We start from the raw sequence: 18,007 nt of genomic DNA on the forward strand, positions 1-18,007 counted from the left end.
GCTGGGGGATGGGGAGAGAAGCAAGCCAGGAGACATCAAGGAATGACCTTTGCAAAGCTGGGCCCAGGGGCCCTTGAAAGTCCCAGCAGGGTGTGGGGCGCATGCAGATAAGATGCAAATGTGCACCCAGCCCTGGGGACCTTTGACTGTCCAACCATGAGAAAGGGGAGACCTTCCACATGCCCACAACCTAAGGCAAAGCTGGTTCCCCAGGGGCCAAACTGGGAGGAAGAAAACCGGGTGATGTTGGGCTCCCTAATGACCCTGAACTGGCACTAACTGAAGGGCTTGGGCAACTTTTAAGGGAGGCCCAGGACCCTGGCCCTTGCCCTGCATATAGTATTGCCCTTGTGCCTTGAAATGGAAAGCTAGGAGGGAGCCTGGCCTGGGGCGGGAAAGTTGGTGGGGCCGGGACTGTAAGGTCTTCACTTGCCTCAGAAAAGGGTAGGGTGCTCTCTCTGGCCCACCTCCTGGGCCCTAAGGTTGGAGGCTTTCTCCTGCCCCACCCTCAGGCTGGACCTCTGAAACCCTTGCCTCAGAAGCTGCTCTGACAGGCTGCCGAGGGAAAATCTCTGCAGGGCCCGCTGAATGTCCTGTGCTGCTCTCAGGTGCCTTCTGTCTCCAGTGTGGGCAGCTTGCTCTTTCCCCTGTGGGCCTGAGAGAGGGTTCTGGGAAGCACTTGTGCCTGGCTCTTAGCACCTCAGCCTTGCCAGCTCCTTCAGTCCTCACTGCAGCCCTGTAAGGCAGATGCTGCCAGCACCCTGCATTTTATAGAGGAAAGTGCTGAGGCTCTGAGAGGTCACACAGCTGATGGGTAGCAGAGCTGGGATTTGCAGGCAGATCTTTCTGACTGTACAGTTAGGACACTGACCCACTGTCCTGGACTCCTACTCTGAGGCACCTGTTGCTGCATGAGATCCTCCAAGTTGGGAAGACCAAGTAGGTTTGGAGGGATTAGGGTCACTTTGAGGAATGGAAGCAGGGAAATTTCCAAGGCTCCTGGGTAGACATCACCTTTATTTCGTCCTGGTTACATCCCCTGCCCCCAAGCAGTTGGGTCATTGAAGAGACACATGACTGGGCTGATCTTTGCCTAGGGATGGTACTTAGAGCTCTGACCTCCAGACTCCTTAGCTGACAGAGGCTTGGGGAGAGCATGGTGAGCCCGGGGGACCAGGGACACCCCCCCCCCCGACCAAGGAGGGGTCTTCCTGTAACCTTCCTGTTGCCCTTGCTGTCAGTGGCCCAGCAGGGTCCTGTGGAATCCTGGAGTGCCCAGGCCTGGGCTAACCTGGGCCCCGCGAATGTTATGGGCCACATCTGGCCGAAATCTGTTCTGAGCACTTACTATACATCAGCCCCTAGGCATGTAAGGTCCTCATCTCAATCTCATCACCTGGGGAGACTGCCTCATGAGTGGCTGCCCAGGTCCCTTCGTTCAGTGTGTGTGTGTGTTGGGGGGGGGCATGTATGTATGTGTTGAGAAATGCCCACACCCTATATTTCATTGATCATCTTATTTAACTGTTCCTGTGTGTATGTGCATGTGTGACTATCCCAGCCCATGTGCTAAAATCTGGATGAGCTAGGGAGTCGTGTAGTAGGAGTTTGGGGAAAGGCAGTGGGATATTAAGGAGGTTTCCAGAGTGGGCTCCCAAGGGGCAAAGAATAGCTCTGAGATGAAAAGGTTTCCAGCTTTTTTTCTCCCTGGCAAGTAGGCCCTTCTGAGATGCTGAGTGTCCACTGTTAGAGGTGGGAGGTCTTTCAAGCCTATCCTATTTGGAGTTCATGCCCAGGGCATATGGATGGGCTTTAGGAGCACATGAGCCTCTCAAAAATACTCAAAATGTTGTGCACATATGTGAGTCTGTCTGGGTGGGATCCACAGCTCCGTCAAATGTTCAGAGAAGTCCAAGACTTGGAAATGGTTAGGAATCTCTTATGTACATGGGGAAATGAGGCCAGGGAAGGGTTTCATTTGTCTAAATTCCCCTAGCACATTAGAGGCAAAACCTGATTCCAGAATGATTTTCTCTGATTCTATTCCCTTCTACACCTATCATTCCTGGGCTCTAAGTACTCTTGGACATTCCACAGGCTCCTAGATTTTGCCTGTCCTGGGTACTGCTCAGCACCATGGGTTCCCCACCTCAGCTTTGCCTCCTGTATCCCCATTTCCACCAAATAGGCCTGTACTTTCCTATCTCCTGCCAAACCCACCCAAGCCACCTGATGCTGCTGTATGTGGCTGTGGCCACTGTGAGTGCGGGTCCTCCCATCCTCCGCCCTAACCTGGGTTGTCCCTTTCCTGCTCCTGGCTTCTCCCAAAGCAGAATAATTTCAAACCCAGCCACCCATTGATGTAGGTCTAACTGCCCTGAACCTAGCTCCTAGGCATGTAGGGTCCTCATTTCTGTCTCATCACCTGGGGAGACTGCCTCATGGGTGGCTGCCCAGGTCCCTTTGTGTGTGTGTGTGCATGTGCATGTATGTATGTGCCCAGAAATGCCCACCATATGCTTGTTCACAGATATGCACACAGGCATCAGCACCCATGCATTATCCTTCAGTCTTATAGAACATGTTGGGCCCTGGAACCCTCCTTGTTGAGCCCCCTTCTCCAGACCTTTCCTTGGGCTTCCTACCATCCTTGGCTTGGATCTCTGCGTGGAAACCACACAAGGTTATTCCATGCAGAATGCTAGCCTTGCCACTTTCTAGCTTTGTGGCCCTAAGCATGTTCCTCAACTTCTCTTAGCTTCTGCTTTTACAACAGTGATGTTGATAATCTCCAGGCTATTCACCAAACGTTTAAAACAGTGCCCGCTGTTTGCCAGGCATGGTGCTGGGCTCTGGGGCAGACAGTGAATGTGACATAGTCCCCACCCTCCTGAACTTACATCCTAGTGAGGGAGATGGGCAGGAAATAAGGAAACAAATAGAAAAAGGAGTTTCAGTTCTGTTAAGTGATGCTTAGCAGATAAAATGCTCTGTGGAGGAGTGTGAGAGGGCAGGGTGGTAAGAGAGGGCCTCTCTGAGGAGGCAGCATTGGAGTGGAGCCCTAAGTGGCAGAAGAGGCAGTCATTTAGAGATCTAGGGAAAGAGCATTCTAGGCCAAGGGTACAGCTGGTGCAAAGGCCCTGAGGTGGGAATGAGCTCAGGGAGCAGAAAGAAGGCCAATGTGGCTGATGGCGTGGGGGATGGGGAGAGGGCAGTGAACCAGCATAGACAAGGCCTTTTTAGGCCATGCTGAGGAGAATGAATTTTAATCGAAGGGCATTGGGAACTATTGGAGGGTTATGAGTGAGGGAGAGATATAATGTGATTTGTGTTTTCATAGCTCATTCCAGCTGCCATGGGTAAAGTGAGGAGGGGGACAAGATTGTTGTAGGTGCAGCTGAGACCCAGAAAGTGGCTGGTTTGACATTTAGCCCTGGCCCAACCAGTGTTCCACTGACATCATGGGTCCACCTTAGTTGGAGCTCAAAAAGATGCTGCCAAGCCCAAGGTCATCTCAAGGGCAGTGAGGAGCAGGAGCCCCTGCTCGGAGTAGGGTCTGGTTTATGCTGAGTGAGAATGCAGGGGACCTAACTACTGCCAGCTTGTCATTTTCAGGCTTCTGCTTGGGATCAGTGCCCTGGGGCCCAGCTGTACTAACTCTCTTGCTCTTGCCAGCAGGGCTGGACATGGACAGGGTCACTGCTTCGGGTAGAGTCTCCTGGTTAAAGATTTGAGCCCTTACTCTTGTGGGAGGATCTCACAGAGGGCCTGGGAAACTGGGGTTTGGTTAATCCAGCACCTCCAGCCCATCCAGGCACAGAAGGAAGCTACTTTTGAGTTCTAGAGGCAGCTCCTCCACTGTGTGACCTTGGGCACATCCTCTCCTGGTTCCATGCCTCAGTTTCCCCGTTTGTTAAATGTAGTGGTGGAAAGAGTGGTCCATAGCTGACTTTTCCCTTGACCTCTGTAAGAGTTTGTTCTTCCTTGGATTTCTACTTTCTCAGTATTCATGACCTCAGGTACTCCTACCAGCCCTGGGGAAGGAGAGCAGAGGTGATGCTCCCATTCTGCAGATGGGTTCACAAAGGCCAGAGAGGACGATGTATCCCAGGGCACATGAAGGTTCAGAGTGAGGGCTTGGGGCATTGTTTGACATCTCTGACCTGCAGCCCCCCCCCCCCGCTTTATGTGCCCCTCTCTTGGGCTCAGAAAGAGAGAGGGGGGTCCTGGCTTGGCTATTTCTGGGCTCAACTGGCCCTCAGCCCAGGCAGGGACTCTGGGCCCCCCGCCCAGAGTGGAGCTCAATGCTGTCCCTTGTCTGCCCACCCCAGAAACCAAGGACACGGCCCAGTGCCCAGTGTTGGCAGAACCTCCACCCGGCTCCCAGCTGCAGGAGGACATGGCAGGGCAGGTAGGGCTAGAGCCAGCCTGAGGCAGCTGCTGGAAGTTGGGGGATGAGGTAGGGGCCTCCCAAGGAGTCCTTGATTTGTTCTTAACCTTGGCTTTGAGGCTGGTGTAAAATGAGCATCAGGTGAAGCTACTTATGCTTTCAAGTCTCAGGCCTCCTGGGAGCTCAGACAGAGCCCTGACCACAGGGGAGGCACTCTGTCCTGCTGGGCTCAGCCTCCACGTGTGGGTGTGGGAGCGAGGCACCCTGGTGGAATTGGGTTGAAGCCCTGTGCCCCAGATCCAATGCACATCCAGGCCCCTGGGCTAGAAAGCAGGCCAGAGGACTAGAACTCAGGCAGCAAGCCAAAAGTCTCCACTCTCCCTCCTCTTTCCTTTAGAAATGCTCCCCCCACCCCCAAGACGTCTCAGTTGAGGAGATGACCTCCTGTTCTCCCCCCTCTGAGTACACAACCAGAGGGAACAGATTGAAATAGCAACTGCAGCAGCAGGGATTTAGGGCAGACCAGAAAGAAACCCTCACTTAGTGCCGAGCCCCTTGGGGTCCCCAGCGTCCTAGGATCAGGGCCCAGATATTCTAGAGCCTAGATCTTCAGATTTGTTTTTTAAAATAAAATCTTAAGCTCATGAGGTCTTCAAAACTCTAGATTCTAGGAAGGAATGCTCAGGGTGGGTGGGCTGAGGCCCCAGACTGCTGTCTACCCCACTCAATAACAGATTCCTATATCTGGTCCCTGTAGATTCTGGTTTAGGAGGTTTGGGGGAGGGCTCATAATCTGTATTTTAACAAGTCCCTCCAGTGACACTTAGGACCAGGCAAGTATAGGCAATCTGGGTCTCACTTAAATCCTTTTTGCTATACTTACAAGCTGTTCTGGTGCAGCCTCTCAGGCTGACCAGTCCCTCTCCTTCAGCCTCCCCTGAACCCTCAGGACCCCTTTTCAGAGGAGCCTGGGGTTGTTGGGGGGAAGTTGAAGCCTGAAGAAGGAAGGAAAGTGTGCCTGGGTGACTCCATCGGTTAAGCGTCAGACTCTTAATTTCAGCTCAGGTCTTGATCTCAGGGTCATGAGTTCAAGCCCATCACTGGACTCAGTGCTGGGCATGAAGTGTACTTAAAGAAAGGAAGGAAGGAAGGAAGGAAGGAAGGAAGGAAGGAAGGAAAGAAGGAAAGAAAGAAAGAAAGGGGTGCCTGCAGTTAGTTGAACATCCAACTTCGACTCAGGTCATGATTTCAAAGTTGGTGGGTTTGAGCCCTTCGTTGAGCTCTGTGCTGACAGCTCAGAGCCTGGAGCCTGTTTCAGATTCTGTGTCTCCCTCTCTCCCTGCCCCTCTCCTACTCGCTCACTCTTGCTCTCTCTCTCTCTTACACAAATAAATAAACATTAAAAAAATTAAAGACAGAAAGAGAAAAAGAAAGAAGGAAGGAAGTCATTTGGAGGGGCTTGTGTGTATCTCCGATGACAAAGATCATGGGTGGGGTGGTGTGGGGTGATGCAGAAATAGCCTAAACTGGGTGGGGCCAGGGGCAGAGAGACAGTTGAGGGGGAGCCAGAACACAGCCCATTGCATCTGCCCTCTCATCTGGGATAAGATTGAGCAGGAAGCCTCTGGGAAATTGGGCTGGTTTTGATCAGTTTAAAAAGGGGGCAGGGAAAGGGGTGTCTGGGTGGCTTAGTTGGTTAAGCGTCCAACTTCAGCTCAGGTCATGATCTTGTGGTTCGTGGGTTAGAGCCCTGCATTGGGCTCTGTGGCGACAGCTTGGAGCCTGGAGCCTGCTTTGGATTCTGCGTCTCCCTCTTTCTCTGCCCCTCCTCTACTCACACTCTGTCTCTTTCTCTCAAAAATAAACAACAAAATTTTTTTTTAAAAAAGGGAGCAGGGATGGATATGGCAAGTGAAATGGGTCTCCTCATTTTAAGAGGAGTTACAAACTCAAAACATGGCAGATAGGAGTGGGGCTGGCCTGGCTGGTGCAGTGAGGAGGCCCCGACCTGGACCCATACAGATCACACAATGAGTTAGGCGGAGCAAGGCCAAGGTCCCCTTCTGGTACTCTCCCCAGAATGCTCCATAGCAGCCTCCTCTTAAGTCCCTTCTCAAGGCTGGGTGAGCTCTGGGGGGCTGGATGTGGAGGGGAACCCCAGGCCCCCACCTCTTTTCTCCTCTCACAGCCAGGGCTTTGGGCACTGAGCAACAAAGGCAGGCTTGCTCTAGGCCAGGGTCCTGGGTGGCGCCTCACCAGCCCAGCACCCTGGACAGCGCCTCACGCTGGGCCTCAGGTTGGTTTCTCTGGGTTGATGTCTGGTTCTGATAAAGCTGCACTTCTGTTGACTTCCTTGCCTCCTGTCTTAACTGTCCGTCTAAAGGCAGCCCCGTCTCAGTTCCCTCCATTCACCACAAATTCGCTTTTGTCTGGCTCCTGGAGTCAGGGTGAGAACATGGAAAGAGGCAAGGGGGCTGACTGGTGTCAGCCTGGAGTTTTCGTCTACATCACACACCAGCTGGAAAGGAAGAGGGTTTCCAGGGATCTTGGACCCTTCCCTCATTCCTCCCAACCTGGATCTTTCTCAGAGAGCTTTGGTGGGTTCTTGTGGGCACAACAGAGACATCAAAGAAGTAACAGGGAAGGCAGGACTGTGGCACACAAGATGGCTGGGGGTCAGGGGAGAGGTGAGCGGGGCTGGCCCGAGGAGGCTACAGTCTGAACCCATACTCCAGCCAGGAGGTCCTGAGATCTTCTCAGCCATCCTCTTGTCCCCAGGCAGGCTACTTGGCACTGGTTTTGCTTGTCTTTAGACCCCCCAGCACCTGTCCTGTCTGACTTACCTTTTCATTTCTCCATCTGCCTCCAGGTCTAGTGGAGTCCCAGGAGCAGTCAGCACAGGGTGGAAGTAGTGGCTGCCATGGATGAGGATAAGCTTCCATCTGTACTACCTGGGGAAGGTGGTGCTGCCTGGGACCCCAGCTTGGAGTCTGAGGAAGAACCAGGGGCCGAGAATGGAATGGCACAGAGTCAGGACCTGAACAGTAGCTACAATAGCCCAGGGCATGAGATAAGGGGCACTCTGGTGGACACCGAGGAGCCTGCACAAGGCCCGAACGTGGCCCTCCGTGGCCTCAGCCTTGGCCTTTCCCTCACCAATGGCCTAGTCCTGGGGCCAGACTCAAACATTCTGGAAGATTCTACAGAGTCCAGGCCCTGGAGGGCTGGTGGGCTGGCAGAGGGGGACGATGCTTCCAGGAATCTATGTCTGGAAACTGAGGACCCTCAGCTGGGGTAAGTTGGTGTCTTGGGTTGGGGACTTGCTGCATTTGGCCACTCCAATGCCATATGGCTTGGGCCTAGCCACTTAGCCTCTCTGGTTTTTGTTTTTCTCCTCCATAAAATGGGAATTACATCTCCCTGTTTTGCCCGGCTTCTGGGTGTTTTGGAAGGCTGGAGCCATTAGATTTCAAAGGCTAGCAGGCCTGTTGTGCTCTCTACCCACAGCCCCCCAAACCATCATGGGCTCTTTCTATGTGGGGTTGGAGGGCCACACTCCTTCCTTCCCAGGCTTTGCAGTAGAGTTCCAAAATGCTTTGATGCAGAAGGTCATCTGGTCCAGCCTTCTGCTTCCTGGAGGTGAAGATCTCCCAATTCTGCAACTGACCTCAGAAGAGTAGGCTTCATGGGTTAATCCCTGACAGCTACCCCACCCCCTACTTGAGTGCCATCCGGAGGTTCTACCAAGAATCTCACTTCAGTTCTACTAACTGGAGTTACACTCCATTTCTATTATCTTCAGCAGGAAGCAGAGAGACCTACATGTCTTGGAGGTACTAGTTGGACAAGGAGGGTGGGAAAGGGACAGGGGAATGTCCTGAGAAAAGAAAGTATATAGAAGTCTTAGTGTGCACAGCTGCAGGCCCTGGCCTGGATGAGCCAGTGTGCATGGGTGGCATGCCTCGTGGTCTGGCCTGTGCATTATTGTGTGCATAGGAATGTGTGAACATGCTGATGTGCATGGGTCTTTGTGGTCGTGTGTTTGTGTGTGGGGGTTTGAGTGTGCCTGGCCTGTGCATTTGTGGGCACTTGGGTCTGCATGTGTCAGGGCTGAGTGTGGCTAGCTCTGTGGATAGGAATGTGAGTATATGGGGTTGGGTGCCTGTGTGTACCAAGTATGCTGTGGCTATGAGTGTTTCCATCCAGACAGGTCCTAGGGCAGCCACCTGCCTGGCCGTGGGGTGCAGGCAGCGGTCTGGGGCTTCTTGGAGCCTACGTCTTGTGTTTAGGTGGCATATTTATTTGGGATGGCTGAAATTGGGGGTAGATGGAAGTTTGGAGATTGGGCTAATAGTCTTCAGGCCTCTGTCAGAACCACCTCTCAGGTCTGCTCAGATGCATGAGAAGGTAGGAGATAGTGGGATGGGGGAGACCATTCATGGCTCTGACAATGAGATGAGAGCCCCCCACTCCCACCACCAAGGGCAAGGATATGTATTATTCAGGTATCTCTGGGACCTAGCACAGGCCTAGCCGAAGTGTCTCTGCTGGGAAGATTTTGAGTGTCTGCTCTGGTGACCAGGGCAGTGACCCTTTTCATCTGTCTCTTCCTCCTGGAGTTCAGTAGAGGCAACCACACCAGTGCACTGTCACACTTCCTGCCATATTTTAGATTTCTGCCCTCCTCCCCAGTTCCTTCTTCAGCAAGAGAAGGCTTAATGAGACTGTGGTCTCAGAGCCTGCTGGAATTGGGGCAGGAGAAAGCTGGCTGTGACTCCAGCTTTTTCTCTCAGGTTGGTATGCTTCCCCAGGGAACACGCTAGGACCACATCTTAGATCTGGGGTTTAAAGGAGGCGTTTGAGGGGTGGGGGTATCTCCCAGTCCACCTACAGTTCGGTGTCTCCCAGGCAGCAGGTGGTGGGGAAGAAGCAGGGTGCAGCTAATCCTCAGGGGCAGTGAGGGATGCACTTCCTTGCAAATGGTGGGTTTCAATTTATCTGAAATGGGCCACCTCAGCCTGCTTCTTTCTTTGTCTGTGTCTTTTCCTCTTCCTGTCTCTGTGCTTCTGTCTCTGTTTTTGTCTCTCTTACTCTCTGTCTCTCTTACTCTGTTTGTCATGCTTTGTATCTCTTTTCTCAGACATTTGTCTCTCTTATTTCTCTCTTTTATCTTGTCTCTCTTTTGTCTCATCTCTCTTGGTCTCGCTCTTTGTCAGTCTTTCCTCTTCCTTACCTGTCCTTTCTACTTACCTGTGCTTCTTCCCAGTGGGTAAGAGTCTTCCCAGGATGCCTTGGTTTAGCTCTGTGTGATACTCTATTCTAGGTGCTGGGGATACATCAGTGAATAGAACCTACAAAAATTCCTGCTATCATGGAGCGTATGATCTAGTGGGTAGATAGATAATGAATCATAAAAATAATAATTATATAGTATGTAGGAAGGGGGTAAGTGCTTTGGAAAACCATGAAGTAGGAAAAAGGGGTAAGGTGTTTGCGGGCAGGTCTCAGTTATAAATGGTGTGCTCAGGGCATATCTCATTGAGAAGGGGACAGGGAAGGAGGGCTTCAGCTTGAGGGAAGAGCACTGTGGGCAGAGAAACAGCCAGTGCAAAGACCTCTTCCAGGGATGGGACAGGGCCCTGCAATGGCTTAGGCAGCATCTTAAGCCACAGGGCTGACTAACATTTGTTTGTTCACCCAGTGCACCATTCAGTAGGATTAATAAGCACATACTATGTGCTGGGTGTTCCTTGGCCTTGTGGGGGGTGGGACTGGGGAACAGATGGTAAACAGGGGAACAAACAATACGACAGACATGCTGATGGGGGCTGGGAGGAAGTGAGGAGATAACCTGAGGATTGAGAATAAAGAGAGGGGCCACAGTGGTGGGTGGTGTGGACCTGCCTTCCTCAGTCTCCCTGAGGAGGTGACATTAAGGCAAGGCCTGAGAGCTATAATGTAGTTGGCCAAGCTGAGAACTTTCAAGCAAAATTTTGACTCAGAGTTACTCTAGTTTGGTAGGGGGATGCCCATGCGTTCTGGAAAGCCTGGAGGCAGCAGGCCCTGTGCCACTGTGGAGGAAGAGGCCTCCCATTCATTCATTCATTCAGACAAGTGATGTCTACTCTAAGCCAGGTCCAGGCAGGCACTGGGTGGGACCACGCCTGTCCTTTTCACTGCCAAACCCTCGTACCCAGTCCAGGACCTGACACCTAGTGCTCAGTAAGTATCGGCTGAAAGAATAAACAGGAAACAATCCATGCCTGCTTCTGTCCCCGGGGAGTTCCCAGACAGATTGGTGCAGTCCTAGCACCTGTAACGGGGGACACCACAGGAGGATGGTGACTGGTCATTGCATCCCACAGGTCGGGTGGCCCTGGAGAGCCAGATGTGCGGGATGGCTTCAGTGCCACATTTGAGAAGATCGTGGAGTCTGAGCTGCTGCGGGGCACCCAGTACAGCAGCCTCGACTCCCTGGATGTGCTGAGCCTCACGGATGAGAGTGACAGCTGTGTCAGCTTCGAGGCCCCCCTGACACCCCTCATCCAGCAGCGGGCCCGTGATAGCCCTGAGCCAGGGGCTGGCTTAGGCAATGGGGACATGGGGCCTGAGGGAGACATGGGAGCAGCTGGTGGTGATGGGGATCTGGGCAGCCCCCTGCGGCGCTCCATCTCCTGCAGCCGATCAGAGAACGTCCTGAGCCGCCTGTCTCTAACTGCTGTGCCCAATGGCTTCCATGAAGATGGACCCCCGGGTCCAGGTGGGGAGGAGGAGGAGGAGGAGGAGGAAGAGGAGGAGGACACAGACAAGTTGCTGAACTCAGCCAGGTGAGGCAGGACCTAGGCTGGGAACTGGGAGAACCATTGAGCAGATGGGGAAACCGAGATCCAGAGCAGGCAAAGCAAGTTAGGGCAACCCAGTGCACCCAGAGAGAACAAGGTCTCTCTGAAGTCATCGTGTCCTTCTTATGCACCCAGACTTCCCATCCTGGTCCTGAGGTTCCATGCTGCTCTTCTAGGCGTCTCCGGCCTTGGTGGGGCCAGGGAAGTATGCTGTGGGTCGTGTAGCTTCTATGAGGGGCTCTTCTAAATAACTTGATTCTTCCTGATGCACTGGAGCTTCTTTCCCTGCTCTGGCTCCTGCGTGGGTTTTCCAAGGCCTGGGGAGACCTTCCAGCCTCCACCTGGGGCTTCTGACCCTGGGCCTCTGACCCCTTTTCTCCTGTCCCCACCTTCCCTGTGCAGTGACCCCAGCTTAAAGGATGGCTTTTCAGACTCGGACTCAGAGCTGAGCAGCTCGGAGGGGCTGGAGCCTGGCAGCACAGACCCACTGGCCAATGGGTGCCAGGGGGTCAGTGAAGCTGCTCGCCGGCTGGCCCGCCGCCTCTACCACCTTGAGGGCTTCCAGCGCTGTGACGTCGCCCGGCAGCTAGGCAAGAAGTGAGTCTGTCTCCCGTACCCCCCCTCCCCAGGCAAATCCAGTGTCCTCTCAGCCTGAAAGGGGTGTGGGTGACTTCAGTGAGGGGTGCCTGGTGTTGGGGGGCTCCCAGTAGTCCCCAGGAGCTCCTCCTCCTGCCACTGTCCTCATTCCTGGCCTTGCCCTAAATCTGTTTCCTTTCTGGGCTGCCTGGGTGAAGGCCCATGCTCTGGGGGGCGGGGGAATATAGTGGCAGGGCGGTCCCTCGGGGCTGGGGAGTGTGATGTGGCATGTGGTTTTGGGACCATGATGATGGTAGTGAGGACACAGCAGTGGGGCAGGGCAAGGGAGAGGAGAACCTGCATCTGCCTGGGACCCATGAGCTGGGAAGGGGTTCTTGGCCCTCATTAAACCCTACTCTCAGTCTTTTGGGACTGGCTAAGGGGGCTGAAGCTACCAAAGCACAAGCCCTGGCCTTGAGACTGTGGAAAGGGGACTAACCAGATGAGAGTCCTGAGGTGCGCAGTGCAGAGGGTGGGGGTGAGTAGGCGGGGACTGTGAGGGTGAGGGAATCACGTGGGGCATCCTGAGCATGTCTGACCATCAGCATGGCAACCTGCCTTTGCCCTTCCTCCAGAGGGCCTCCACAACCACATTAAGGCACTGAGATGAGCGGAGGCAGTCATAGCCCCCAAGGCAGAGGGGACAGTCCAGACCCTAGACCCCAAGTCAGAGCTTAGGTCACAGGGGGGTGTTGAGGACAGCTCCACTTGGAATCCTTCCCTCACTTCTTTCCCTCTCCTTCCTCCTCTACCCTTCTCAGCCTCCACATTACTGGGCTTGCCTCCTAGCTCCGGCCCAGACATCACAGCAGGACTTCGAAGCCCTGCCTCTCCCCCTGGGCTGTAGTCCCTACCCCCAACCTAATAGCCTTCAGGAGGCTCCTCCAGGAGCCTTGGTTGTGGTTGATCTGCATCCTCCTGTCCTTCTGACCACTCTGCTACAAGAATTTCCTTCAGCATTTAACTGCTTAACTACGCTTGTCTCTCCCACCTGTAAAACAGAAATTCTTCCTCAGTTACACTTCTTCTCCCAGCCTCTTTGCAGCCAGAATTCTGGGGTTTACTGCCCTGCGTGGCCTCAGCCCCCTCTTCCTCTCCATATTCAGCTCCTGGGGCAGGCTTCTTCCCCACCCAATGCCTGCAGCAGCCCATCTAGGCCAAGGCCATTAGTGGCCTTTGTCTTTGAATCTAGTGGCTGCTACCAGGCCTCAACTTACCTGGCTCAACATCACAGACACACACCCCACTCCTTTTTCCTTAATTAAATTTTTTATTATGCGAACTTCAACCATATACAAAACCAGATAAAATAATATATTAAACCTCCTTTTAGGGGCACTTGGGTGGCTAAGTTGGTTAAGCTTTCAACTCTTGATTTTGGCTCAGGTCATGATCCAGCCCCACAATGGGTTCTGTATTGGCCTCTGGGCTCTGTGCTGACGGTGCAGAGCCTGCTTGGGATTCTCTTTCTCCCTCTTTCTCTCTGCCCCTCTCATGCTCTCTCTCTCTCAAAACAAACAAACAAACAAGCAAAGAAACAAACATTAACCTTCCCTCCAATCTTCCACATACCCATTACACAGCTTCAAAGTTAATAATATCCACCTACCACCCCCACCCCCACCACCCCCCTTCCTTGCCATTTGTTAGACTATTTTAAGGCATATTTTAGGCACTCTATCATTTGATCCATAAAAACTTTAGTATATGTCTGTAAATGATAAGGATTTTTATTTTATTTATTTTTTAAAATATTTATTTATTTTGAGAGAAAGTACAAGTGTGGGAGGGGCAGAGATCCCATGATCCCCTGCTCATGATTCCATGAGATCATGACCAGAGCCGAAATCAAGAATCAGACAGGGGCACCTGGGTGGCTCAGTTGGTTAAGTGTCTGACTTTGGCTCAGGTTATGATCTCATGGTTTGTGAGTTCGAGCCCTGCATTGGGTTCTGTGCTGACAGCTCAGAGCCTGGAGTCTGTTTCAGATGCTGTGTCTTCCTCTCTCTCTCTCTGTCTCTGTCTCTCTCAAAAATAAATAAATATGAAAAAAAAAAAAGGATCAGACAGTTAACTGACTGAGCCACCCATGCAACCCTAACTGATAAGGATTTTTAAGTATAATCATAATTCCATTATAATTTTTAACAAAACTTGCCCAAAATTCCATAGAATCTCTAACATTTAGTGTCAGTTTAATTTTCTGTCTCATAAATGCTTCTCTATCAGGATGCAAACAAGGTCCACACGACATTACATTTGGCCAATATGTCTCTTGAGTCTCCCTCTCTCTCTTTTTTTTCCTTCTCTTAAGTCTCTTAAACAATAGTTTGCCAGGCTGCCTCCTTTTTCTTAAGGCTGTGTATCTGTTGAAGAAACAATCATTTGTCCAGAAGAATTTTCCACGATTTGGATTTGGTGTCCCCGCGGAGTTACCTCACGCTTTCCCTATTGCCTCAGTCCCTAGTCTCCTGTAAATGGGAGGGAGAGCTTGGGGCTTGAGTAGGTTCAGGTTGAAATTCGTTCTCTTTCCTGTCAAGAATTCATCACTTCGGTCTCCGTGAAACACTCGTGGCCTCCAGGATACTGTATCCCTTCTTCTCTGGCTGCTGTTTTCTCAGTCTCCTTTACTGGCTCCCTCTCTCTTCTCAGGCCTGAGAAGGCCTGCATCCTTAAGAGGGACTTCCTCTGATCTCCGTCCTGAGTCTGCACCTTCCTCTTGCATGGGCTCATCCTTTCTTTCAAGTCATTAACCAGCTCACAGCTCTCACAGGGGTACATCCAGCTCCACCTGTTGGACAGCTGTGGACACCTCCCCCCAGGGCCACCTCCAGTGTCATGCCCCACACGAGTCCATCTCCCTTGGATTCTTCCTCTGAAATCTCTCTCCTTCCCAACCCCTCTGGGAGAGCCACTGCAGCCCCCAGGGGGTCTCCACTCAGCAGGTGGTGTTCCACATTCAGATCTGACCACTCATGCATCTCCTCCCTGCTTTATACCCTTCCAGATCACTAACCCATCCTTCCCTTGCCCCTCAGGCCCTGCTCCCTCCCTCATCTCTTGCTGCTATGTTCCTGCTGTCTGGCTCCAGCCACATGGTCCTGCTGAGAATTTCTTAGACATGTTGTGCAGTTTCCTCTACTGGGGACACTTTGTATCATCCCTCTCCCTACTCCCTTCCCCTGACTGGCTTACTTTCTGAGACAGCACCTCCTTTCTGAAACCTTCCTAATGCCCCTCCCAAAGATAAGCTGTCAGAGTCCAACTTGCCAGCAGAGGGAGGCAGCCTAGGGAAGGGCAGGTCAGGTGGGTGGGTCACGGTACCCCAGGGCCCACTCCCCATGTACCTCCTATTGTTTGCTATGCCCTATTTCTAATGGACACCTCATGCTCTCCTGACAGTAACGAGTTCAGCAGGCTGGTGGCTGGGGAGTACCTCAGTTTCTTCGACTTCTCAGGCCTGACTCTGGACCGAGCGCTCAGGTCAGTGGGGTTGGGATGGGGCGGTGTCCACAGGTGGTACAGGCCACTGTCTGGATTCTCATGCCAGCTCTATCCTAAACTTGCTGTGCATCCTTGGGCAAGTCTCTTGACCCCTCTGGGAAGGCTGTGGAGAAGGGGCCATGAGCACGTCAGCAGTCCAACAACTCAGTGAGTGCCTGCTATGTGGTGGGCTGAGGATATGAAGGTGGGAATGTGGTCAGGACTTTTAAGAGAGGCAAGGGCAAAGGGCTTGCCTGTATTGAGTACTTCCTGTTTGCCAGAGGTAGTAGATCTTTATACTCCCTGCTGACTTCATTCATTCTCACCACACCCCTGTAGGGTAGGGTTATCTTTGCCATTTACAAATGAAGAACCAGCTGATAGGTAAAGTGATTCCCTTCAGTCACTGAGGGGGGAGATGACAAAAATGGGATTTGATCTCAGGTCCTATTGGTGTTTGGACAGAGTATCTTTCAGGAGGGTCAGGTACAGGCCTCGGTGTGGGGAGGAGTGGATGGAGTTCCACCCAGGGTCTAGCAGTCCTTGGTGGCAGGGCCCGCAAGGAGTCACCAGGCCACAAGCCCTAGGGGCGGGGGACAGCAGTCTCTGAGCTAAGTGGGGGGTGGTCCCAAATGTTAGATCTCACCATGTCCCACATGTCTCTTACACTTAAAAAAATGTATTTTCCATTCTTTTTTCTCTACTTCGCTTGAGATATTTTCTGTTGACCTGCTTTTTTAGTTCACTTACCCTTTTTTCTGTGTCTAATATTCTGTTAAACCCATTTACTGAGTTTTTACTTTTAACTATTATATTTTTCAGTTCTAGATTTTCATTTTGTTATTTTTTAATTTTTTAAATTAAAAAAAAATTTTTTTTTTTAATGTTTATTTATTTTTGAGACAGAGAGAGACAAAGCATGAACAGGGCAGGGGCAGAGAGAGAGGGAGACACAGAATCGGAAGCAGGCTCCAGGCTCCGAGCCATCAGCCCAGAGCCCGACGCGGGGCTCGAACTCACGGACCGCGAGATCGTGACCTGAGCCGAAGTCGGACACTCAACCGACTGAGCCACCCAGGCGCCCCTTAATTTTTTAATTTTTAAAAAATATTTTTACTTAATCTCATACCCAACATGGGGCTCAAACTCACAATGCCGAGATCAGGAGTTGCATGTATATCTGACTGAGCCAGCCAGGTGCCCCCCAATTTTTAAAAAATAGATTCTAATTCTCTGGGGGAATTTATTCTCATCTTTTCACTCATTTTCTCCACCGTTCCCTCTCTTTTTGAACATAAATATATATATTATATATAATAAATATATTTTTTATATATAAAATATATATATTATATATATACAAAATATTTTTAAAATGTTTGTTTTTGAGAGAGAAAGAGAGAGAGCATGCAAGCAGGGGGAGGGGCAGAGAGAGGGACAGAGGATGCAAAGTGGGCTCTATGCTGACAGCAGAAAGCCCAGTGCTGGGCTCAAACTCACGACTGCTAGATCATGACCTGGGCTGAAATCAAGAGTCGGATGCTTCACCAACTGAGCCACTCAGGTGCCCCTGAACATATATATATATGTGTATGTATATGTGTATGTGTATATACACATGTGTATATACACATACACATATATATTTATTTATTTAAAATAAATATTTTAAAAATATTTTTAAAATTTATGTTTATTTTTGAGAGAGAGAGAGAGAGTGTGAGCAGGGGAGGGGCAAAGAGAGAGGGAGACACAGAATCTGAAGCCGGTTCCAGCTTCTGAGCTGTCAGCACAGAGTTCAACGTGGGGCTTGAACTCATAGACCACAAGATCATGACCTGAGCTGAAGCCGGACTCTAAACTGACTGAGCCACCCAGGACCCCTATATATATCATATATATATATGATATATGATATCATATATATATATGATATATATATCTTAATGTTTATTATTTTGAGAGAGAGAGAGAAGAATGCTCACACGGTGGGGGAAGGGCACAGAGAGAGGGAAAGAGAATCCCAAGCAGGCCTTGCACTGACAGTGCAGAGCCTAATGTGGGGCTTGATCCCGCAAAACGTGAGATCATGACTTGAGTGGAAATCAAGAGTTGGACACTTAACCAACTGAGCCACCTAGGCACCCCTCTTTTTGAACGTATTAATCATAGTTATTTCGAAGTCCTTGTCTGCTCATCACAATATCTGTACTGTTGGAATCAGCTGTATCTGTTTCTATTGTCTCTTTTTCTTCTCTTGGTTTTCCATCCATATATCCTGTTTCTCTGCATGTTCAGTGATTTTTTTTTTTATTAGATGCTATGCATTTTGTATGGAATTATAGTGGCCCTAGGTTATTATATACTCCTCCCACAAAGGTTTACCTTTTCCTTTCCTGGGCAATTAGAGGGGGTCAGGGGGTGCAGTCTTAATCCAACCAGGGATGAGCTGAAGAGAGGCTGCACAAAAGTTTGGTAAAGTCAGCGTTCCCCCTTTTCCACTGGAAGCCTAATGTGTTCACTGGGGTCTCTTCCTTTGGTGGGTCCTGAATCCTAATTGCATTTCCTCAGTGTGGCAAGAGTGTCATAAAAACCCCAATCCCTCTACTTCTCAGAGGCTTTCTGCTTAGCTTCTTAGCATCTTGCCCCTCACATC

At 51.2% G+C, this 18,007-nt stretch overlaps 1 protein-coding gene across 1 annotated transcript in view; it reads left to right on the forward strand.

Annotated features, from left to right (window-relative positions):
* The first annotated feature begins 7,195 nt into the window (after positions 1–7,195).
* PSD2 (pleckstrin and Sec7 domain containing 2) overlaps positions 7,196–18,007 on the forward strand; it is a 34,203-nt gene continuing 23,391 nt past the window's right edge. Inside the window, exons 1-4 of the mRNA XM_049649358.1 lie at positions 7,196–7,684; positions 10,756–11,217; positions 11,635–11,829; positions 15,271–15,351. Of these exons, the coding sequence (XP_049505315.1) occupies positions 7,311–7,684; positions 10,756–11,217; positions 11,635–11,829; positions 15,271–15,351 (1,112 nt within the window). The 5' untranslated portion in view covers positions 7,196–7,310. The remainder of the gene's footprint in view (positions 7,685–10,755; positions 11,218–11,634; positions 11,830–15,270; positions 15,352–18,007) is intronic.

The sequence above is a fragment of the Panthera uncia genome, assembly GCF_023721935.1.
Source record: "Panthera uncia isolate 11264 chromosome A1 unlocalized genomic scaffold, Puncia_PCG_1.0 HiC_scaffold_17, whole genome shotgun sequence".
In the NCBI taxonomy this organism is placed as follows: Eukaryota; Metazoa; Chordata; class Mammalia; order Carnivora; family Felidae; genus Panthera; species Panthera uncia.